Source organism: Pararge aegeria, chromosome 25 (assembly GCF_905163445.1).
Source record: "Pararge aegeria chromosome 25, ilParAegt1.1, whole genome shotgun sequence".
Taxonomy (NCBI): Eukaryota; Metazoa; Arthropoda; class Insecta; order Lepidoptera; family Nymphalidae; genus Pararge; species Pararge aegeria.
In genome coordinates this window covers 4,951,565-4,969,496 of record NC_053204.1, presented here as the reverse complement: position 1 = coordinate 4,969,496, position 17,932 = coordinate 4,951,565, and the positions used below count along the sequence as shown (strand labels likewise).

General features: G+C 36.8%; 1 protein-coding gene across 3 annotated transcripts; it reads left to right on the top strand.

The window, feature by feature from the left end:
• Positions 1-353: 353 nt before the first annotated feature.
• LOC120634902 (proton-coupled amino acid transporter-like protein pathetic) lies at positions 354-17,823 on the top strand. Of its 3 annotated transcripts, XM_039905778.1 has the most exons (12): positions 354-388; positions 2,821-2,969; positions 3,518-3,662; positions 4,784-4,914; positions 5,229-5,313; positions 9,216-9,354; positions 10,126-10,323; positions 10,780-10,885; positions 12,302-12,415; positions 13,542-13,641; positions 15,881-15,975; positions 17,727-17,823. In XM_039905778.1, the coding sequence occupies exons 1-12, from the start codon at positions 368-370 to the stop codon at positions 17,800-17,802; spliced, it is 1,359 nt and encodes a 452-aa protein (XP_039761712.1). In that variant the 5' UTR covers positions 354-367; the 3' UTR covers positions 17,803-17,823. The 3 variants fall into 3 exon arrangements, with proteins under 3 accessions (XP_039761712.1, XP_039761713.1, XP_039761715.1); XM_039905779.1 differs by lacking the exon at positions 13,542-13,641 and having other exon boundaries at positions 17,727-17,804; XM_039905781.1 differs by lacking the exons at positions 4,784-4,914; positions 5,229-5,313.
• Positions 17,824-17,932: the final 109 nt, after the last annotated feature.

Here is a 17,932-nt window from a genome sequence, read left to right as displayed (position 1 = left end):
TGAGCGTCATACCATCAGGTCTCTTGCCATCGCTCCGCGCCAAACCAATAGGTTCTAATACAGCTGAAAAATAATATATACAATAAATATAAGTCTTCTAACTGTTCACTTATGGGCATGGTACCCAAAATGTTGGCGCTATTACCACTTTGAATTGCTAGACTTAGCCATTGGGCTAAATAAGTGCCAGTTCTTGGGTCACCAGACATAAGGACACGATGTTAATAAAAAAATTCTACACTTTCCATCATGTGAGATTGTGGTCAAGCGCTAGTAAAAAAAAAAGACTGCTAATGGATATACAGTAGCTATAATAAAGCCTTTAATTAACCATTTCTTCCGTTTTCAGGATAACCAAAACAAAGAAATGCGTTTGTCGAACGACTCTGTAAGTAATGTTTTATTTACTTAACTTTAAATGTTTTCGCAGAGTTCTTTTTATGAGTGGTTTACAAAAAAACACCCACGAAGTATGGTGGTGTCTTCAGACAACGCCCTTCTAACCTAACCTGTCCAATTTTTGGGTGCCCCAAGTCCCAAGCTCTCTTCGCTTGGTCTGTTCTCTGTGACTGACTGTTTTCTAAGTCGAGGTATTGACAGTTGTAATTTCAACTTTATTAATTATAGTTCAAAAAGCACAGTAGCTGTCGTCGTAAAAGGTAAATACGCATGAAAAAACTCGCGTGACTACATGAGAAACGGAATGACGCTTGCCGTTTGACAACTGTCAAAAACAAAATGGCCGCCAACACGCTTTGCGTTCCGTTTTACTCGTTAGTCACATGATTTTGACATATCACAGGACCTAACTTTATAAAATTGCGTACGCAAAATTTTGTGGAATTTTATGTTATCGTAATTATTTCAAACTAGCTGCAACTTCGTCTGTACCAAATCGGTTATTACCGGAAAACAGAAATAAAATGACATTTTCTAAAAATGAATCCTAGCTAGATCGATTTATCGCCCCCGAAACCCCCTTTATACTAAATTTCATGAAAATAGTTGGAGACGATTCCGAGATTCCAATTATATATATACATATACAAGAATTGCTCGTTTAAAGATATAAGATTGCAAACGAGTAGTTTTAAAGATGGAATCTGAACTCCTACGACACCCCTAAACTAAAAACATTATTTAAATCGAGTGCTGGATATCTATAGCCATCCACTGTATCTATAGCCATCCCCATTGGATCAATATCCCCTTTCTAACCCGTTAAGTTCACGGAAATAGCAGTGTTTAATATTTTTAGCAGGTCGAAGCGAAACTGAACAATTCAATACTAATTTCAATTGCTATTTTGCAGAGATATATCCAAAATTTAACAGCAAAGTGGGTACTGGGTACTGGTCTACAATATCATTACCATAATATTCTAGTTGTGATTATTGTTGGGTTAGCTTTGACAACAAAGCGTGCATGCATGCCATGCGGCCGTGCCTGCATTGTTTCTATTCGGGTTCAACGTTTTGGAAATTTCCAGATAAATCATTTCGACCGTCGGACACCTTTGTAAATCACGGCTAAATTTGCGCTACGTTTGCAAACACAGCTATTCTCGTGTACCTACTGTACCCTACCTATGTCGTTTTTATGTTGCATGAACTTATTTAACTGAATTATAATTTAACGAGTAATTGTTTTGGTTCAATTTCTAAACGACTTCAAAAGAAGACTTTTAATTAGATTGTCTGTGTGTGTATCTGTATACCTATTATACGTATTTATGTATATTATTCAGAAAAATATTCACCAGCGATCTTAGTTTAAAATAAGCCAGATCGCAATGTGTGTACTGTCGATATATATTCATTTATTATTTATTTCCTTCACCGTTGAAGCGAGTTATAGTTTATCACTAAGGCACAACGCACACGCTTGGAGATCGAACTGGGCCCCAATGCAGGCCAAAATGCCAAGCTACTATCACCGTTTTTTTAGGGCCTTATTTAGCTCAGCATAGCACCGGCATAATATTAATATTCCATATTTAAACTTCAACTAAGATCCCCGTTCAAATGCCAGAGCGTAATACAATATTAATAATATAATAATAAATATACTACGACACTACAAACATCGCCATCTAGCCCCAAAGTAAGCGTAACTTGTGTTGTGGATAATAAGATGACTGATGAATATTTTTATGAATATAATACACATATACTTATAATAACAAAAAAAAAAAAAAAAAAGAATATACAGATAAACACCCAGCAACTGAGAAACATATATGTTCATCACACACACATTTTCTAGTTGTGGAAATCGAACGTGGGTTCGATGTGGCCATGGAGTCAGAAAGCAGGGTCGCGCCAGTCGGCCGTCAAACAGTATAACACTGAATAAGTATTCCAACGTCACGCCACAATCATTAGCTTCTTTTAAATTTTTATAATTTTTTATTAGTGTTTTTACCTACACTTGGAGGAATTATCAATTTTTATTAATTTAAAATGCATATAAAAATTTTCGGAACCGACAGGATTTGAACCTGCGACTCTCGGGCAATCGCGGCCTGAGCGCTTTTTTTTTTTTTTTTTTTTTTTTATACTCTTTATTTGTACACCACTCAAACAAAGAAACAAGACAAAAAAGAACAAACACATGAAGAATGAAGCAGGATACAAAAGGCTTTCACAAATTAAGCTACGGCACTCCTACCGTCGCTGCCGAAAATTAGTATATGCCTTTCACATCAGTCTTATAGCGACTGTAGCGTCATCTAGTAGGAAACGTTGCAGTTTCGATCTACTTTTTCAAAGGTCCATATTACAATAAGCTTCTTTTAACATATAATTTTGTAATTTCTAGGATGATGACATCTCCTCCATGTGCAACCTTGAATTTGAGCTTAACCAGTATCTAGAAAAAGAAGGGAGCACGGCATATAATGTATATCCAGGGGTTGAGATGATTGACTATGACTTCACTGCCGAGAGGCAGAACTTATATTCAACAAAGTAAGTATTGATTCCCTTTTTTATATCGACTTTCTTGAGAGAATAGTGCAGTGGTTTCCCCTTGCTTTCCGCACCAGACGTTTTAGGAGTCTTTTTCAACCCCAAGCCCGCTGTAGTGTGTACACCCACCCGGATCCCCGTTTGGAAGAGGTCCAAACGGGGATCCGGGTGGGTGTATGGATATACAGCCAATGCTTGGTCGCCATTGTCTCGGCCGTTATTTAGCATGGGGTGCCGCATGCAGGTGAGGTTGACATTTGGGGCCGATGAGAAGTAATTGCCGTTATCCTTACAACAACAACCCCCCCCCCCCATCAATTATCAGTCATTTATCATTTATCAATCATCAATAAATCAGTCATCAACCACTCATCAATCATCAATTGTCAATCATTTATCAATCATCAATCAATCAACCAATAATAAACAAAACCAAGTTTGTTAGGATGGACGCATGAATGATTCACATTCTTTCCGCAAAGTCTACTTAACCAATATGACTGAATCACTATAAGAACTTATGTTTTTCACACTGCTCACATTCGCAGTGTTTTAGAATCGACAGCTCATCTGGTTAAAAGTTGCCTCGGCGCCGGTATACTCGGCATGCACGAGGCGTATATGTACGGAGGACTCTGGACGTCTTTGGGTCTTACGGTTGTCGTTGGATTTCTAGTGTCTTACTCTATGTTTGTAAGTGCTTTTTTTAACATTTTCGCTAAATCAATAAGAGTTTTAGTCTCACCTTTACCTTTTTTTTTAAATCTTTTTTTTGAAGGGCTTTTACAGGACAGCTGCATGTCAGCCCTATTGTTACTTAATAAACATTAAACTTTTTATTTTATCAGTATATATACTGGGTGTTTATATGTCAAGTATTTCCTTACTGGAAAATGATTCTTCGATTGCGGGCAAGCAAAACTTGTACTTAGGTTATCTGATTGTCTATCTGCTTGGTTCTGCGATATTATTATTATTAATAATGAATTGAATTCATTTAGAAAATAAAATTAAAATGCATAAATAAAAATTGCATTACTTGAAAATACTTAAGATTAAAAGTTATTTGGCATGCCTTTCATTCAGAGAGCACGGAGAAAAAACATGCATGCCCATCTAGTGCTGAATAAATTAATTTTCTTGTTTTTCTAATAGCGTATTCAGAATACCGTTGGAGCTTCTGTGTTTTCAGCTCATCACTGACGCTGCACTTTTTCTTGTAATACCATAGAAAAGGTAGGTTCGAGCTTCAACAAACATAAAAGAAACGCTACAGAAATCATTATAAACTTTCTATCATTCATTGATTTTCTTTTTTTTTATTCTTAACAATGAATTAATTAAAAAAAAATTAAAATAATAAACATCCAACCTCCGCGTGCGGGGCTTTTGAATGCCCAAGCAATCAAGGCGGTCAGGGCTCCAGAGTGAGGAACCTTCTGTATCCGACCCTTGATCCAACAACCAAGCGAAAGCTTCTTAAGTTGTTGGTTGAAGCTTTCCATTGATTATAATGAAATAAATAAATATACTACGACAATACACTCATCGCCATCTAGCCCTTAAGTAAGCATAGCTTGTGTTATGGGTACTAAGATGACTGTATAATTATTATATGAATAATATAGATAAATACTTATAATATATAGATAAACACCCGGACACTGAAAAAAATTAATGTTCATTATAGAAACATTGTCCAGTTGTGGGAATCGAACCCACGGCGTTGGCTCAGAAATCAGGGTCGCTGCCCACTGCGCCAATCGGCTGTCAAATCGGCCGGCATTACTTCATAAAAAAAAATATTCCCACAGATGCTAGTCAAATCAGCTCAGACTATGTATGGAAGACTGAGGGTGCCAAGGCTGTCTTATCCTGACTTAGCAGAGGTTGCGATAGCGACGGGTCCTTTGAAATCCTGTAGGCGCTTTAGCAAGGCGTTCAGGTGACTAAACCGTTTTTGTTAAGGCGGGAGGCTTTGGCCGTGGCTAGTTACCATCCTACCGACAGAGATGTGCCGCTAAGCGATTAAGTGTTCCTGTGCGATGTCGCGTAGAATCCGATTACCTACCATCCTCCCTAACAGGTTAGCCCGCTACCATCTTAGACTGCATCATTACTTATCACCAGGTGAGATTGCAGTCAAGGGCTAACTTGTAGAGGAATAAAAAAACATCCCTATGGGGTAGGAGTGTTTTGGCCCATTCCTGTGGGATATGAAAAATCTAAAAAGAATTATAATGATGATTATTTTTCCAGATATCTAACCGACGTATTTTTATTTCTGAACTTCAACGGCACGTGCTGCATTTTCGAAATAATGATTGCGCAAACACTCAAACAAGTGAGTTTATTTGTTTGTTTTTATATCGTCCCGCAAACTAGGTATCCCCCGCGTCTTTCCGCGAACAAACTCTGAAGATCAATGCTCGGCTATAACCTGATATCACTTGCTACTGACGGCCGACTGGGGCAGCGACCCTGCTTTCTGAGTCCAAGGCCGTGGGTTCGATTCCCACCACTGGAAAATGTTTGTGTGATGAGCATAAGTGTTCTTCAGTGTCTGGGTGTTAACATGTATTTTCTAAGTATTTATCTATATATAATTCATAAAAATATTCATCAGTCATCTTAGTACCCATAACACAAGCTACGCTTACTTTGGGGCTAGGTGGCGGTGTGTGCATTGTCGTAGTATATTATTATAACGGTGAAGGAAAAAGATCGTAAGGAAACCTGCATGCCTGTGAGTTTTCCATAACGTACTCAAAGCAACCAATCTTCCAAACCGCACTTGGCCAGCTTGGTGTATCACAGCTTAAAATCTTACTATTCTTACAATCATCCGTACTAACATTAAAAATGCGAAAGTGTTTGTTTGTGCTAAGTAGATTTTTTTTTCATAGAGTTAGTTAATAGGTCAGAGAGTAATAAAGGCTACTTTTAATTCCGGAAAAACCAACGGGATTTCTAAAACCTTAATAAAAGCGGACGAAGAAGGCGGGCAACAGCAAGTTTGTTAATTATGCTGTACATGTGTATGGAACTGTGCATCTTTGCAGTTTTGTATATCAATGCGCCACATGTTTTATTTAACCTTTGAAAATCAGTGGGAAAACTGCAAGACTAGTAGGTAAGTAAGAAATACGGCACTTATGGGAATAGAACGGCGGCGTACTGAAGTTTGTAATGCAAATTTCTTGACCCACCGAAGTTACCTTTTACATTTATCGTTTACTAGCTATTGCCCGCGACTTCGTATGCGTTTGATTTTGTTTTATGATATGGCATTAAATTTAGTTGTAGAAGTGTGTCTAAAAAAATTTAAGGTATTCAGTATAGCTAAGCGTTAAATAAGGGGTTAGTTGCTTTCCGCTGAGGAGTTCTGTCCTCTGTCTCCAACCACATTCATCGGATCTACACAAAGTTTGGGCAAAATTAAACACATATTATTAACTCTATAATATGTGTTTAATTTTGCCCAAAGTTATAGTTATAATTTGTCGGAGTTATGGTGTAATGTCGGGATAAAAAGTATCCTATATTACTTCTAACACTTCCAAGAATATGTGTACAAAGTTTCATGAGGATCGGTTAAGTAGTTTTTGCATGAAAGCGTAACAAACAAACTTACATTGACATTTATAATATTAATAGGGATACTTGTTTGGAACCCCCGAAGCAAAAACGACGGGGTGTTATGAGTTTGACGTGTCTGTGCGTCTGTGGCACCGTAGCTCCCAAACGGCTGAACCGATTTTGATTTCGTCTCCTTTCTTTGAAAGGTGAAACAATCGAGAGTGCTCTCAGCTATGTTTGAACAAAATCGGTCCAAGATGTTCTCCGCCTCAAAATGGCGGATTATATTACAACTTCTTCAATATCTATCAAATAAAAGCTTGACCTAAGATACTAAGTTAATATTTTCGTTATTCAGTGTCGGTGGTTTTTTTTTTTTATTGTATACTAGCTTCTGCCCGCGACTTCGTCTGCATGGACTTCAGAATTGTTGCACGGGAAGTATTTAAGATATTCTTATAGAAAGAACATTTCCTTTTCCATAGCATAGGTGACATGCCTACTAAATTTCAAAGCTGTCTGCCCGCGGCTAGGCTCGTAAACAATTTGTATATTGTTATCTATTTATATACAATTAACGACAACGCCACACATCGCCAAGCTTAGCTTTTGTTATGGGTACTAAGATGTCTGATGAATATTTTTATGTATAATATACATAAATACTTATAATATACATATAAACACCCAGACACTGAAAAACATTCATGCTCATCACACAAACATTTTCCAGTTGTGGGAATCGAACCCACGGCCTTGGACTCAGAAAGCAGGGTCGTCGTCAGGGTCAGGCCGTCAAATACTAATAATCTGTATCTCTGTAATCTGTTGATTCGTTAAGCAAAAACTTGGTATCCCTTTGTACTAAAATTACGCGGACGGATGAGTATCAAAATTTCCATTGCACATCCGGGCTTAATGCTTAAGCATTTTCTACCAGCCAACCGTCGGTCATGCGAGAAAAAACGGGTGTGAGTGTGGCAAAAACAAAACATGATATATAGAGATATTGTGTGTAAATACATATTAATACATATACGTACAAATAGGCAATATATTTCATTTAAATGAAACTTGTATATGTAAACCGAAAAAATACTACACCGGCTTTAAAGGTACATTATTGAATTGCTGTAAGACTTATCTCGGTAACCGAAACGCTAATAGTTTTTGAGTAAACCAGTAACATAGTTTTACTGAAAGAAATCCGATACAGCCCTAACATCATATGCAAAATTAAAATCAAGTAACTCCTCTCACTTTGTAAGGTACGTGTCGCGTAGCGTAGGTACTATGTGCGTGTCGGTCTTTTATCTTCAATAGGGTTGTCAGTAAACACTAAGCAGTGGCGTGCACGGTTTTTTTGACCAGGGTATGCATAAAGCAGGTGCTTGGCATAAAATGGAAAAATTCCCCTGCAATACGAGTCATCTATCGATAATACGAGTTATAATATATATAAAAGATAAAGTGTGTGGGAATGTTCCGTATAGGCTCCGAAACGGCTGGACCGATTTCAATGAATCTTTCAGGGAATCTCCGGATTGACCTGGCGAGTAATCCTGTAAAGTATGGTGACGATCGGAGCACCCCTATTTCTGAACTGTCAAATACAGCTTTTATTTACTATGGTGATATTCTATTGTTGGGTGTACATGGGTGTAGATAATGATCTTCACCCGCTCGAGAAGAGAATAGAAGAGAATGAATACGGAGAGAAATAAATGATTTAATATATTATGAGACTGAAATTAAAAATTTAATGATGTAAGTTTATTGTTTCAATAAAGCAAAATCTAGCCCGGCTAAGCGGGCTGGGTACGCTAGTATAAAATAATTTTGGTATGCAGTGCTTTTCTGCATGTATGAAGTGCACGCCACTGACACCAAGAATGTTTTAAATTAGTTTGTAGGGATAATAAATTTGCTTCTTTGATTTAATATTTTTACAATGTGATTCCTTATGAAATATACTTATGCACCCTTAACAGTATTTCACAATGCGGATATAATATACTAAATTATATACCTACTTTTATAAATAGTTGTTTGCATTGATACCTCCTTCCCTGTTCTCTGGCCGCACCTCACGCCGTAGAAATAAATTCCACCCTCATCATCTGGATGCCTGGTACTCTTCTACTGTTCGAAATACCAGATCATTTCTACTGCGCACTTGCAAATTGTGAAACAATCTCCCATCTGATGTGTTTCCTCACAAATACAATCTAGGGTTATTCAAGGGGCGGATAAACAAATTCCTTAAAAGCCGGCAACGCATCGGTGGCTCCTCTGGTGCTGCGGATGTCTATGGGCGGCGGTGATCACTAACATCAGGTGACCCACTTGCTCGTTTGCCCGCTGTTAATAAAAAAAAAAAAATATAGACCACTGATGGTACGGAACAAAAGTGTTTACGTCTTAGTTATTTCACTGACACTTTTTGAGAAGATGCTCCTAGAGCTATCTTTTAAACGAGCGTATAGAAGGAGCTCGCTTGGTTGGCTCCGGCAACTCGTTCCATCGTTCCTGCACAAGACTATTAAAAGAGCGCAGGCTGGGATTACAAACTGTGGCCTTCATCTTTAATCTGCTCTCTAGGTACATTCAGAACCGCCGACTTATTAATGTGTATTAACGTTATTTAATTAATTTCTCTTCTCACAGGTACTTGCATCAGTAACAGATTATAAGTTATCAATGAGCATTCTTATTTTGATAATAACTGCGCCACTGATTGCTCTGTGCTTGATAAGAAGTTTGAAATATTTAGCGCCGTTTTCATTAGTTGCCGATTTAATTATTGGTGAGCTCCTGTCAAACAAAATAATTGCTTTGTGCACAGAATGATTTACAATTGTTTATTTTTATTAATAAGATGGTTAATGTAGTCTGTAACTGTCATTCTGTACTCAAAACAGCGCCCCACATCGGATAATACTGGTACTATTAACAACTGGGCTTAACAGTTTCTATGATGCGCCAGCTACGTAGTACCCATGTTTTTTAATAGATGGTGCTGTTTATACAGTTGCTCCTAAGTAATATGGAGGGTAGAGGTAAGGAGAGTCATCTTATATGGGAGAAAAGTTGAATAAGTGTCCAGTTGTATGCGCTAAATAACAGTTCAAAAATCCTCCACAATGGCGCTGGTGGATGCACAGGGTATGGTATGAATGTAGCAATCGTAGATGAATTGAAGTATGCCGAGTTAAAAAATTTAATGTCATTATCGAGTAAAGTAGTTAATTATTAAGAATTTCAACAACTTACGTTGTACAAAATATTGTGGTAAATATAACCTTACTTCCTTGTTTATTTTTCAAGCCTACTCTAACAATATTTATATTTGGCGCTTCTTTTAAGAGTTACCTTGATGCAAATGTGGCGCCATCCTAATTTAATACATTTTGACGACACTTTTTCATATACACAGATGATCCTCCTTACCTCTACCTCTACTAAGTAATAAAGGCTTGTCTTTCAAACGAATTTTGTTCCGCTAACGAGGGGAATTTTCCGAAAAAAATGAAATGCTTGAATACTAACTTTATGTACTATAAACTTATTTTTTCAGTTACATGCGTCCTAACCACAATGTACTACAGCATATCAGTAGCAGCTGACCTGAACAAGCGACCTGTATGGAAGAGTACGCATGGTTTACTCCGTTTCCTTGGCATATGCATATATAGCATCAACGGAATAGGCGTGACTCTACCTATTGAGAACAATATGCGGAGACCGGTGTATTTCAGGGCTGTTTTGCAATGGGGTAATTATATTATTATCGTCAACACGTTTCCCGTACAACTTCCTTACTTCATAAGTAAATTATTTTCCGTTATTTCCCGTTTCATCGCAACACAATACATCTCGACCCTCCGCATCGCACCCGCCTACCAGCGCTTTTAATACGTTTGTAATGAAGCCATTTCTGTTGTAGGTACATATTTCTTTTAAAAAAAAAAATGTCAGAAAATAGGGCCATCCGTCTCTAGGGGATACAGTGCGAAAAGAATAGAAATACTTTTAGACAAGTCAAATTAGTTTAATTGTTTGTGTACAAAAGAATCTGCACCAGTGCAGCGAAATCTCATGTTTGTTTCTTGTTGCATCTAGAATCCTGAGTGTATCGGGGGGTTTAGGGGCGCCCAAAACAAATTCAGCATTAACCCTTAGTTGAATACTTTATAAATAAATAAATATGAAGGAACGGTTCCTGTTACAGGTATGCCATTTGTAGTAACATTGGTCATGATAATTGGATTCTTCGGTTACTGGGCTTGGGGAGAACAGTGCCGCTCCCCGTTCACAGTTCACATGCCTTCGAATACGTAAGTTCACAACCTCTGCAACCTGTTAAAACCTTTTTTAATCTTAAGTTTTGTAACCTTAGTAACCAAACTTACTCGCATTAATAGTCTTCAAATCGTAATTAAATCATTTAAAACTGTACGATCTTAAGGCTGTATAATTTAAATATACTTCACGTTTTGTTTTAGAATTATGATCCTTATTTTTAGAATGTCAAATGGACTGTAATTTTAAAATTGTTTTTTTAGTAGTATTACTTAAAGCTATGGTAGAAATACCCCCAAACATTGTAAAAGTTAAAGAATTAGTTTTTGAATACATTCATCTTACTAAGTGACCAGTTTCCTTAAACTACAGTAGATTCTATCATAACACGACTCTACAAAAAAATTTTCGTTCTTTGTCCTAAAGTTTATACTATTATTTTCCAGTTAGTTATGCACAAAAACGAAAAGAAAATACCTTTTTTCGGTATAAAGTTTGCTTTTGTGATAGTTATAATAATAATACTAATTTTTCAATTTTTTCATACATTTTAATTGATTTTAATATTTTTAAAAAGACCGCGCGATGAGAGTGGGGTATTAACGTTTACACTGTGCCGCTAGATGGCACCCGAGTGATAAACAACCATCAGGTGTTATTTACAAGCCCAGAATAAATTAAAATGTCGTCACGAAAGTGCAAATACGATGCTGATGCATTTTGTTTTATATGTGGTCAATTATAACAGTCTTCTAAGCACAAAAGCAAAGTTTTTCATGCCATATATTTTTTTTCCGTCTTATTACGACCTAAACTACCGAAATTTAATGCTTTGCAATCAAAGTCAAATATCATGTTGACCCGTGATAATTTATTCATGTCCATTTGAGAACATTATGCCCGTTTTCACTAGGAATTTCACCTAGGAAAGACCTAGATTTAGACCTAGATGATACATTGTTTTTCCTTCAAGCACACACAACGACACATAACCCGAATCCTGCATTGTAGGATTTTTTATTTATTGTACATTGGTATTTTAAAAAAATACGAATATTATAAGTGGTAATTCTTGCTTTACATAATATCCATATTTTCTTATTAATATTTTAAATGCGGTAGTATTAGCGGTGGTAGCCCAGTGGGTAGGGCTTCGACTTCACTTTCGGGGGGCTGAGTTCGAATCCCAGCATGCACCTCTGACCTTTCTAAGTTATGTGCGTTTTAAGTAATTAAAATACCACTTGCTTCAAATGTATCTGTAACATTTAGCAAATACTAAGTATTGTTTTTTAATTTCCATAGACTCGTTTTTAGAAAGCCTTATTTCATAACTGGTCAAAAGTTGTGACTCTACCACCGCATTCTACCTAAAACGGATTTATAACAGTTTTTTATGTTTATGCCGATAATGCCACATTTGTCCTTTATTTATGAAATGTCTCTTACAGGATTCTCACAATAATGCAAGGATTTCTAACCATCACTTTAGGAGTGACATTCGCTGTGCACTTTTGGGTTCCGTTCAGGATAATATGGCATTACGTCGGAAGGAATTATAAGAAGTATGTTACTTATTTTTATAATGGTTTAAAAAAAACATTTTTACTAATGATTTTATAAAATTACTTGTCTCTATTAGACTAACTTAAGGTTGATATACAGTATAAAAAAATTCGTAAGTTTATCTGTTTGTTGCCTATGTTTGTTGCATAACTGATAACCGTTGCACCGATCTTGGTAAAAGTTTGGCACATATGTACTTAGCATCCTGGAAATGGATATAGGATAATATTCACCGCTGGATAAAAAAAATAGCATGTGATACCTATTGCTTGACAGCTTTATTCATCTTGGTGAAATTTTGCATAGAAACAGTTTGCATCCCAGATAATGAGATAACATCCATACATGTTATCCCGGGAAAATAATCTTTAAAACCTAAAATAATTATTTTTTACTATAACTACAAAACGAGAGTGTTTTGTGTGTCCTGAAAAATTGTGTAATTTTACTTGTTAGCTTGTTAGCTGACGCCCAGTGTTCAGGACTTCGAGTTCACTTTCGGAGACTGATTTCGAATCCCACCACGCACCTCCAACTATTCAAAGTTATGTGCGTTTTAAGCAATTCAAATATCAATTGCTTCAGCGGTGAAGGAAAACATCGTGAGGAAACCTGTATGCCTGAGAGTTTTACATAATGTTCTCAAAGGTCTGTGGAGTCCACCTATCCCTGGCACTGGGCCAGCGTGGTGGACTACGGCCTTAATTCTCATTGTGGGTGGAGACCCGTGCCCTGTAGTGGGCCGGTAATGGGTCGATATGCTGACTTGTTAGCACTGGCGTGCACTGGGTTTCTTACCAGGTTATGCATACAGCAGGAAAATTGCACAAAACGGAAAAAAACCTTCTCTTATACGAGATATATATAAACTTTAGGGTAGGCAGTGCTTTTGTGCATGTATGAGGTGCGAGCCACTGCTTGTTACCTAAGTGACGTTTTACGCCTTAGGCTGCCTGGAACTGAACGCTATGAAGCGATAAGGTCACCGAATTGCTCTTTATATGTAACTTGCTCCGTGTATTCTTATTTTCTGTTATTTTCTTGTTCTGTTGTGTACAATATACTAGTAAGTTCATTCATAAATTCATTCACTTATTCATATAATCGATTGGTTACATTTAACAGGAGGCGTGGAGTATGGGAACGTTTATATAGAACTGTATACGTGTTCATGATATCGTGTCTGTCAATAGCATTTCCGAATATGAGCAATTGGATGAGTTTTGTGAGATTAATAATTTTATATGCCTATTTATTTTTTCATACCTTTAAAATCCTGTTCTAAAAAACTGGTTATTTTTTTCTTTCCTTTTTTTTGTACCGTGTGGTGATGGCAGACCAGAATACAGTTGTCACTCCCCCCTCCAGCGGGTGTCGTACGAGGCGACTGAGGGAATATAACTCCGCCCGAGATAAGGTATCACCAGCCCGTCTGCCCAGCGTGGTGATTATGGGATACTCCCCCCCTTGGGAGAGGCATTTTGTCCAACAGTGGACTGTTACAGGCTATTGAGGGCATATATTATAACGCCTGGCTACCTTCTTTTAATCTTATTCATATTGTAAACAAAATTAATAGTTTTAAAATAGTAAAGTTGGTAAAAACAGTGTAGTTTAAACATTTAATATTAGGAACCGATTAGATTACAAATTTGATAATGAACAAAATCCAAACTATTAGCCGATGTAATGGACATCGGTTAATGGATATTTTATTTTTGTGAGCGTTGATTGGGTTGAATGACCGCTCATGTTCAATCTCACATTTAAGAGTGCGGCGGGCAGCTGGGTATTGCGGGTGGATGTGCGTTCTCACTAAGCTTCTTTGACCCAATGTGTGAAATCTAGTCACTGGTCAACAGTAGCGTGCACTTCATACATGCAAAAAAGCACTGCCTACCCTTAAATTTATACTGCTCGAGTTCGATCTCACAATACACGGGCTCAGATAAACTTAGTAAGAACGCAGATCCACGCACCCTTCCAGTCCCTTCGATATGACTCTTAACAGCGCTGCTGTTAAGAGTCATATCGAACATTACTGGTCAATCAACTCAATCAAGGCACACAAGGCAAATTCTCGCTATCCGGGAAAGAGTGTTTGGGAATTAAATGTATTGAACATTTAATTCCCAAACACTGGTATGAAATTCACCGGTTTAAAGGCCCAGATATTTTTATAATTATTAGAAGTCAAGAGCAGTGTTTTAATGGTAGAAATGAATTAAACTTTTTGTTGTTTTACGGATTCTTGATGCCGAAGTCTGTCTCGGGTTGATACTCGCGGGGAAGATGAGTTCACCAGTGTTGGTTTTCAAACCTTAATAGTTGCATTTTAGAGTTCTATAACTGTATTGCAGCGTTGCGTTTTACTACATAGAGCCGCGTCAGATGCCTCTCTTGCAGTGCAGCCTTATCTTTAATTAAAGTACCTTTCGCAAACGATATGCAGATATCTCGGACATAAATAGGTGATAGCACAAAATCTGCAAAAGGTACAGGCATTCTTTGTGAGAGTACAGTGCGCTCTTGTAACATGATTCCAAAGGTACTTTTGGACCTAACATCGCACCAGTTTTAATAATTAATCTAAACACATTCAAAGTTTCGATTGATGTATTTAATGACAAGATAGCTAGGTAGCTGTCGACTTGATCCGTCTCATAGAAAATGAAAAAGTTTACGAGACAAGTCCAGTTAAAAGATAAAATTCTGCATTTTGGAATTTGGAAGCTGCTGATCAAATTAAATACCTTATCGACTACTTTTTTTCTGCTACATGAAACGACCGAAATGAATACATAGCACTGAATTGATAGCCCCGCCGCACCGCGCCTCTTACACTCAGTATAGGATGCTTCTTATACACCAAACTATTACCTACTTTAATTTTATAATTTTTTTTCGTTTATTATTTTACACCAATGTAATAGACATTGGGCATGATTTAATGGGTCACATTGGTAACACGAAAAATAGTTTTTTTTTATAATATTATTTTCGCGGTATGGCGACAATGCCACCTATTACGCCCTCTCTAAAATTTCTTATTCAATTATACGTTAGCCTTTACTGCAATCTCACTTGATAGTAAGTGATGATGCAGTCTAAGATGGTAGCGGGCCGACCTGTTACAGGTATGACAATCATATCAATTTCATACCCCGTACCGGTCGTACTGGAACGCTTAAATGCTTGGTGGCACCTGTTTTTCGGTAGGATGGTAACATGGCAGAAGCCCCCTACCAGAGCGAGGAAAATCAGAAATTATAAATTTACAAAATGGCCCCTCCGTTGATAGAACCTGGGGCCTCCCACCTACGATTGTGTATACACATATTTACCTACGATTGTGTATACACATATTTACCTACGATTGTGTATACACATATTTACCTACGATTGTGTATACACATATTTTGTATCTACAATAAAGTGTATTTTTATTTCATTTATATTTTCAGTTGGGAAACTTCTTCACAGCCTTCTTGGTTTTCATTTTCCCTGCAATCATGGAGACAATGATCACGTGGAAAGAGCCAAGAAAGTTAATTTTCCGGTAATATTTTATTCCATTTCACTGATATCGTTCTGTAACTTCCTAAGTGAGTAATTTAGTTTGGTCGCCCTAGAAATTTATAGGTCTGCAAAGAAGCCCGTAGGAACAAACTGGAAGCAGGAAATTTTCTGTTTCCACGTGCGTCGGCGAGCACGCTAAGTAATCGATGTATTTAATGTAAATAAATAAATAAGTATATTACGACAATACATGCATCGCCATCTAGCCCCATTTAAGGCGTTGCTTGTGTTGGGTACTAAAATAGCTGATGAATATTTTTATGAATGCATATTAAATACATAAATACTTATAATTTACAGATAAACACCCAGACACTGAAAAACATTCATGTTCATCACACAAACATTTTCCAGTGGTGGGAATCGAACCAACAGCCATGGACTAACAAAGCAGGGTCACTTCCCACTGCGCTAATCAGCCGTCAAAAAAAAATGAAGTGCAAATAAAAAATGTAAGATCCGGACGCCTGGCCGTTGTGAAACATCGAAATTGTTTTGTATGAGTTATATGCATAAAATAACAGATTACAACAGTAGTCAGATGTGGCATAGTGAAAAGATAAAGCATTACAAGCATAGTAGGATTTGGCTTTCTTTGTAAGAGGCTGCAAACTTTCACTTCCTGAATTATCGCTGTCAGACATATTTTATTGTAAACATATTTTCATCAATAAAACACAGGTTATGGTCATATGTGTAACGTAGTAAACAATACTGTATACACTATACACACTACTACGTATGGACTATGTATGTACATATAGCGTGGCGATGCGTCGCCACGGCCTGTATCGTCACGCCAACAACCAGGTTTACCCTCGTCTATAGATGTTTCACATCATAAAGAAAAAAAGTGTGTGCGTGTAACCTTTACGCGCGATTGAAGTAAAACTTTTATTATTATTTACTGATGAAAGAGTGATATGTTCCTGGGACTCCGCCATTTCATTTAATGTTTAAAATTCATTAATCACTATCATATTTTATAAATATTTTCATTTGTTAAACAGATTAATTGAGAGTAGACAATTGAAGGTTAGATCAGCACATTTCAATATAACCTTGTCATTGAATATTATAGAATGTCGCAATCGTCAGAAAATTTATAAATAAGTTTTTTATTACAAATGTAATAAATAAACCAGTATATTTAAAGATTTTCAAAAAACTTTGCTATTTAAAATATTTTTTTAAACTTGAATTTTTTAATACCTTTGAAAATATTGGAAATAAATAATCCTAATTGATTATGATATTTGCCACTAGCTGGCGTATAAGCCAAGAAGCGTGGAGTATATGACATATACTTACGACTAATCCAAATTATTATTTTTAAATACCGGAAACTACACAGACGTCTGACGTAAGCGTTACTTCATCTGAGTTACTCCCTAGTCGCACCTGGAGAAGTTTTACTTCAAAAACTGTTTATTAATTTTTAGACGGCCGATTGGCGCAGTTTGCACCGACCCTGCTTTCTGAGTCCAAGGCCGTGGGTTCGATTCCCACAACTGGGAAATGTTTGTGTGATGAGCATGAATGTTTTTCAGTGTCTGGGTCTTATTGTATATAATAAGTATTATATGTATATTATTCATAAAAATATTCATCAGTCATCTCAGTACCCATAACACAAGCTACGCTTACTTTGGGGCTAGATGGCGATGTGTGTATTGTCGTAGTATATTTATTTATATTTGAATTGCATTAATATATTAAAATCTGTTACAGGTTGTCACTATTGAAGAATGTAAGCCTCGTACTGTTCGGTTTATTCTTAGGCGGAGGTGCGTTTTATTCTTCATAAATAAATGAATACGATTATAATTTTTTTTTATTTTAAACTAGCCAGTAATTTTATCCGCCTATTTCGGTGTTTTTAAGCTAAAACTTTGTTTGAGAGTCATTCTCTCGAAGCCTCGTAATTTCACATTGAA

Coding starts and splice junctions, on each gene's coding strand:
- LOC120634902 (XM_039905778.1), top strand. CDS start 368: ATGCGTTTGTCGAACGACTCT. Junction 4,915..5,228: donor CGCTTTAGCAAGGCGTTCAG/GTGACTAAACCG, acceptor TTATTTTTCCAG/ATATCTAACCGACGTATTTT. Junction 12,416..13,541: donor GTCGGAAGGAATTATAAGAA/GTATGTTACTTA, acceptor TACATTTAACAG/GAGGCGTGGAGTATGGGAAC.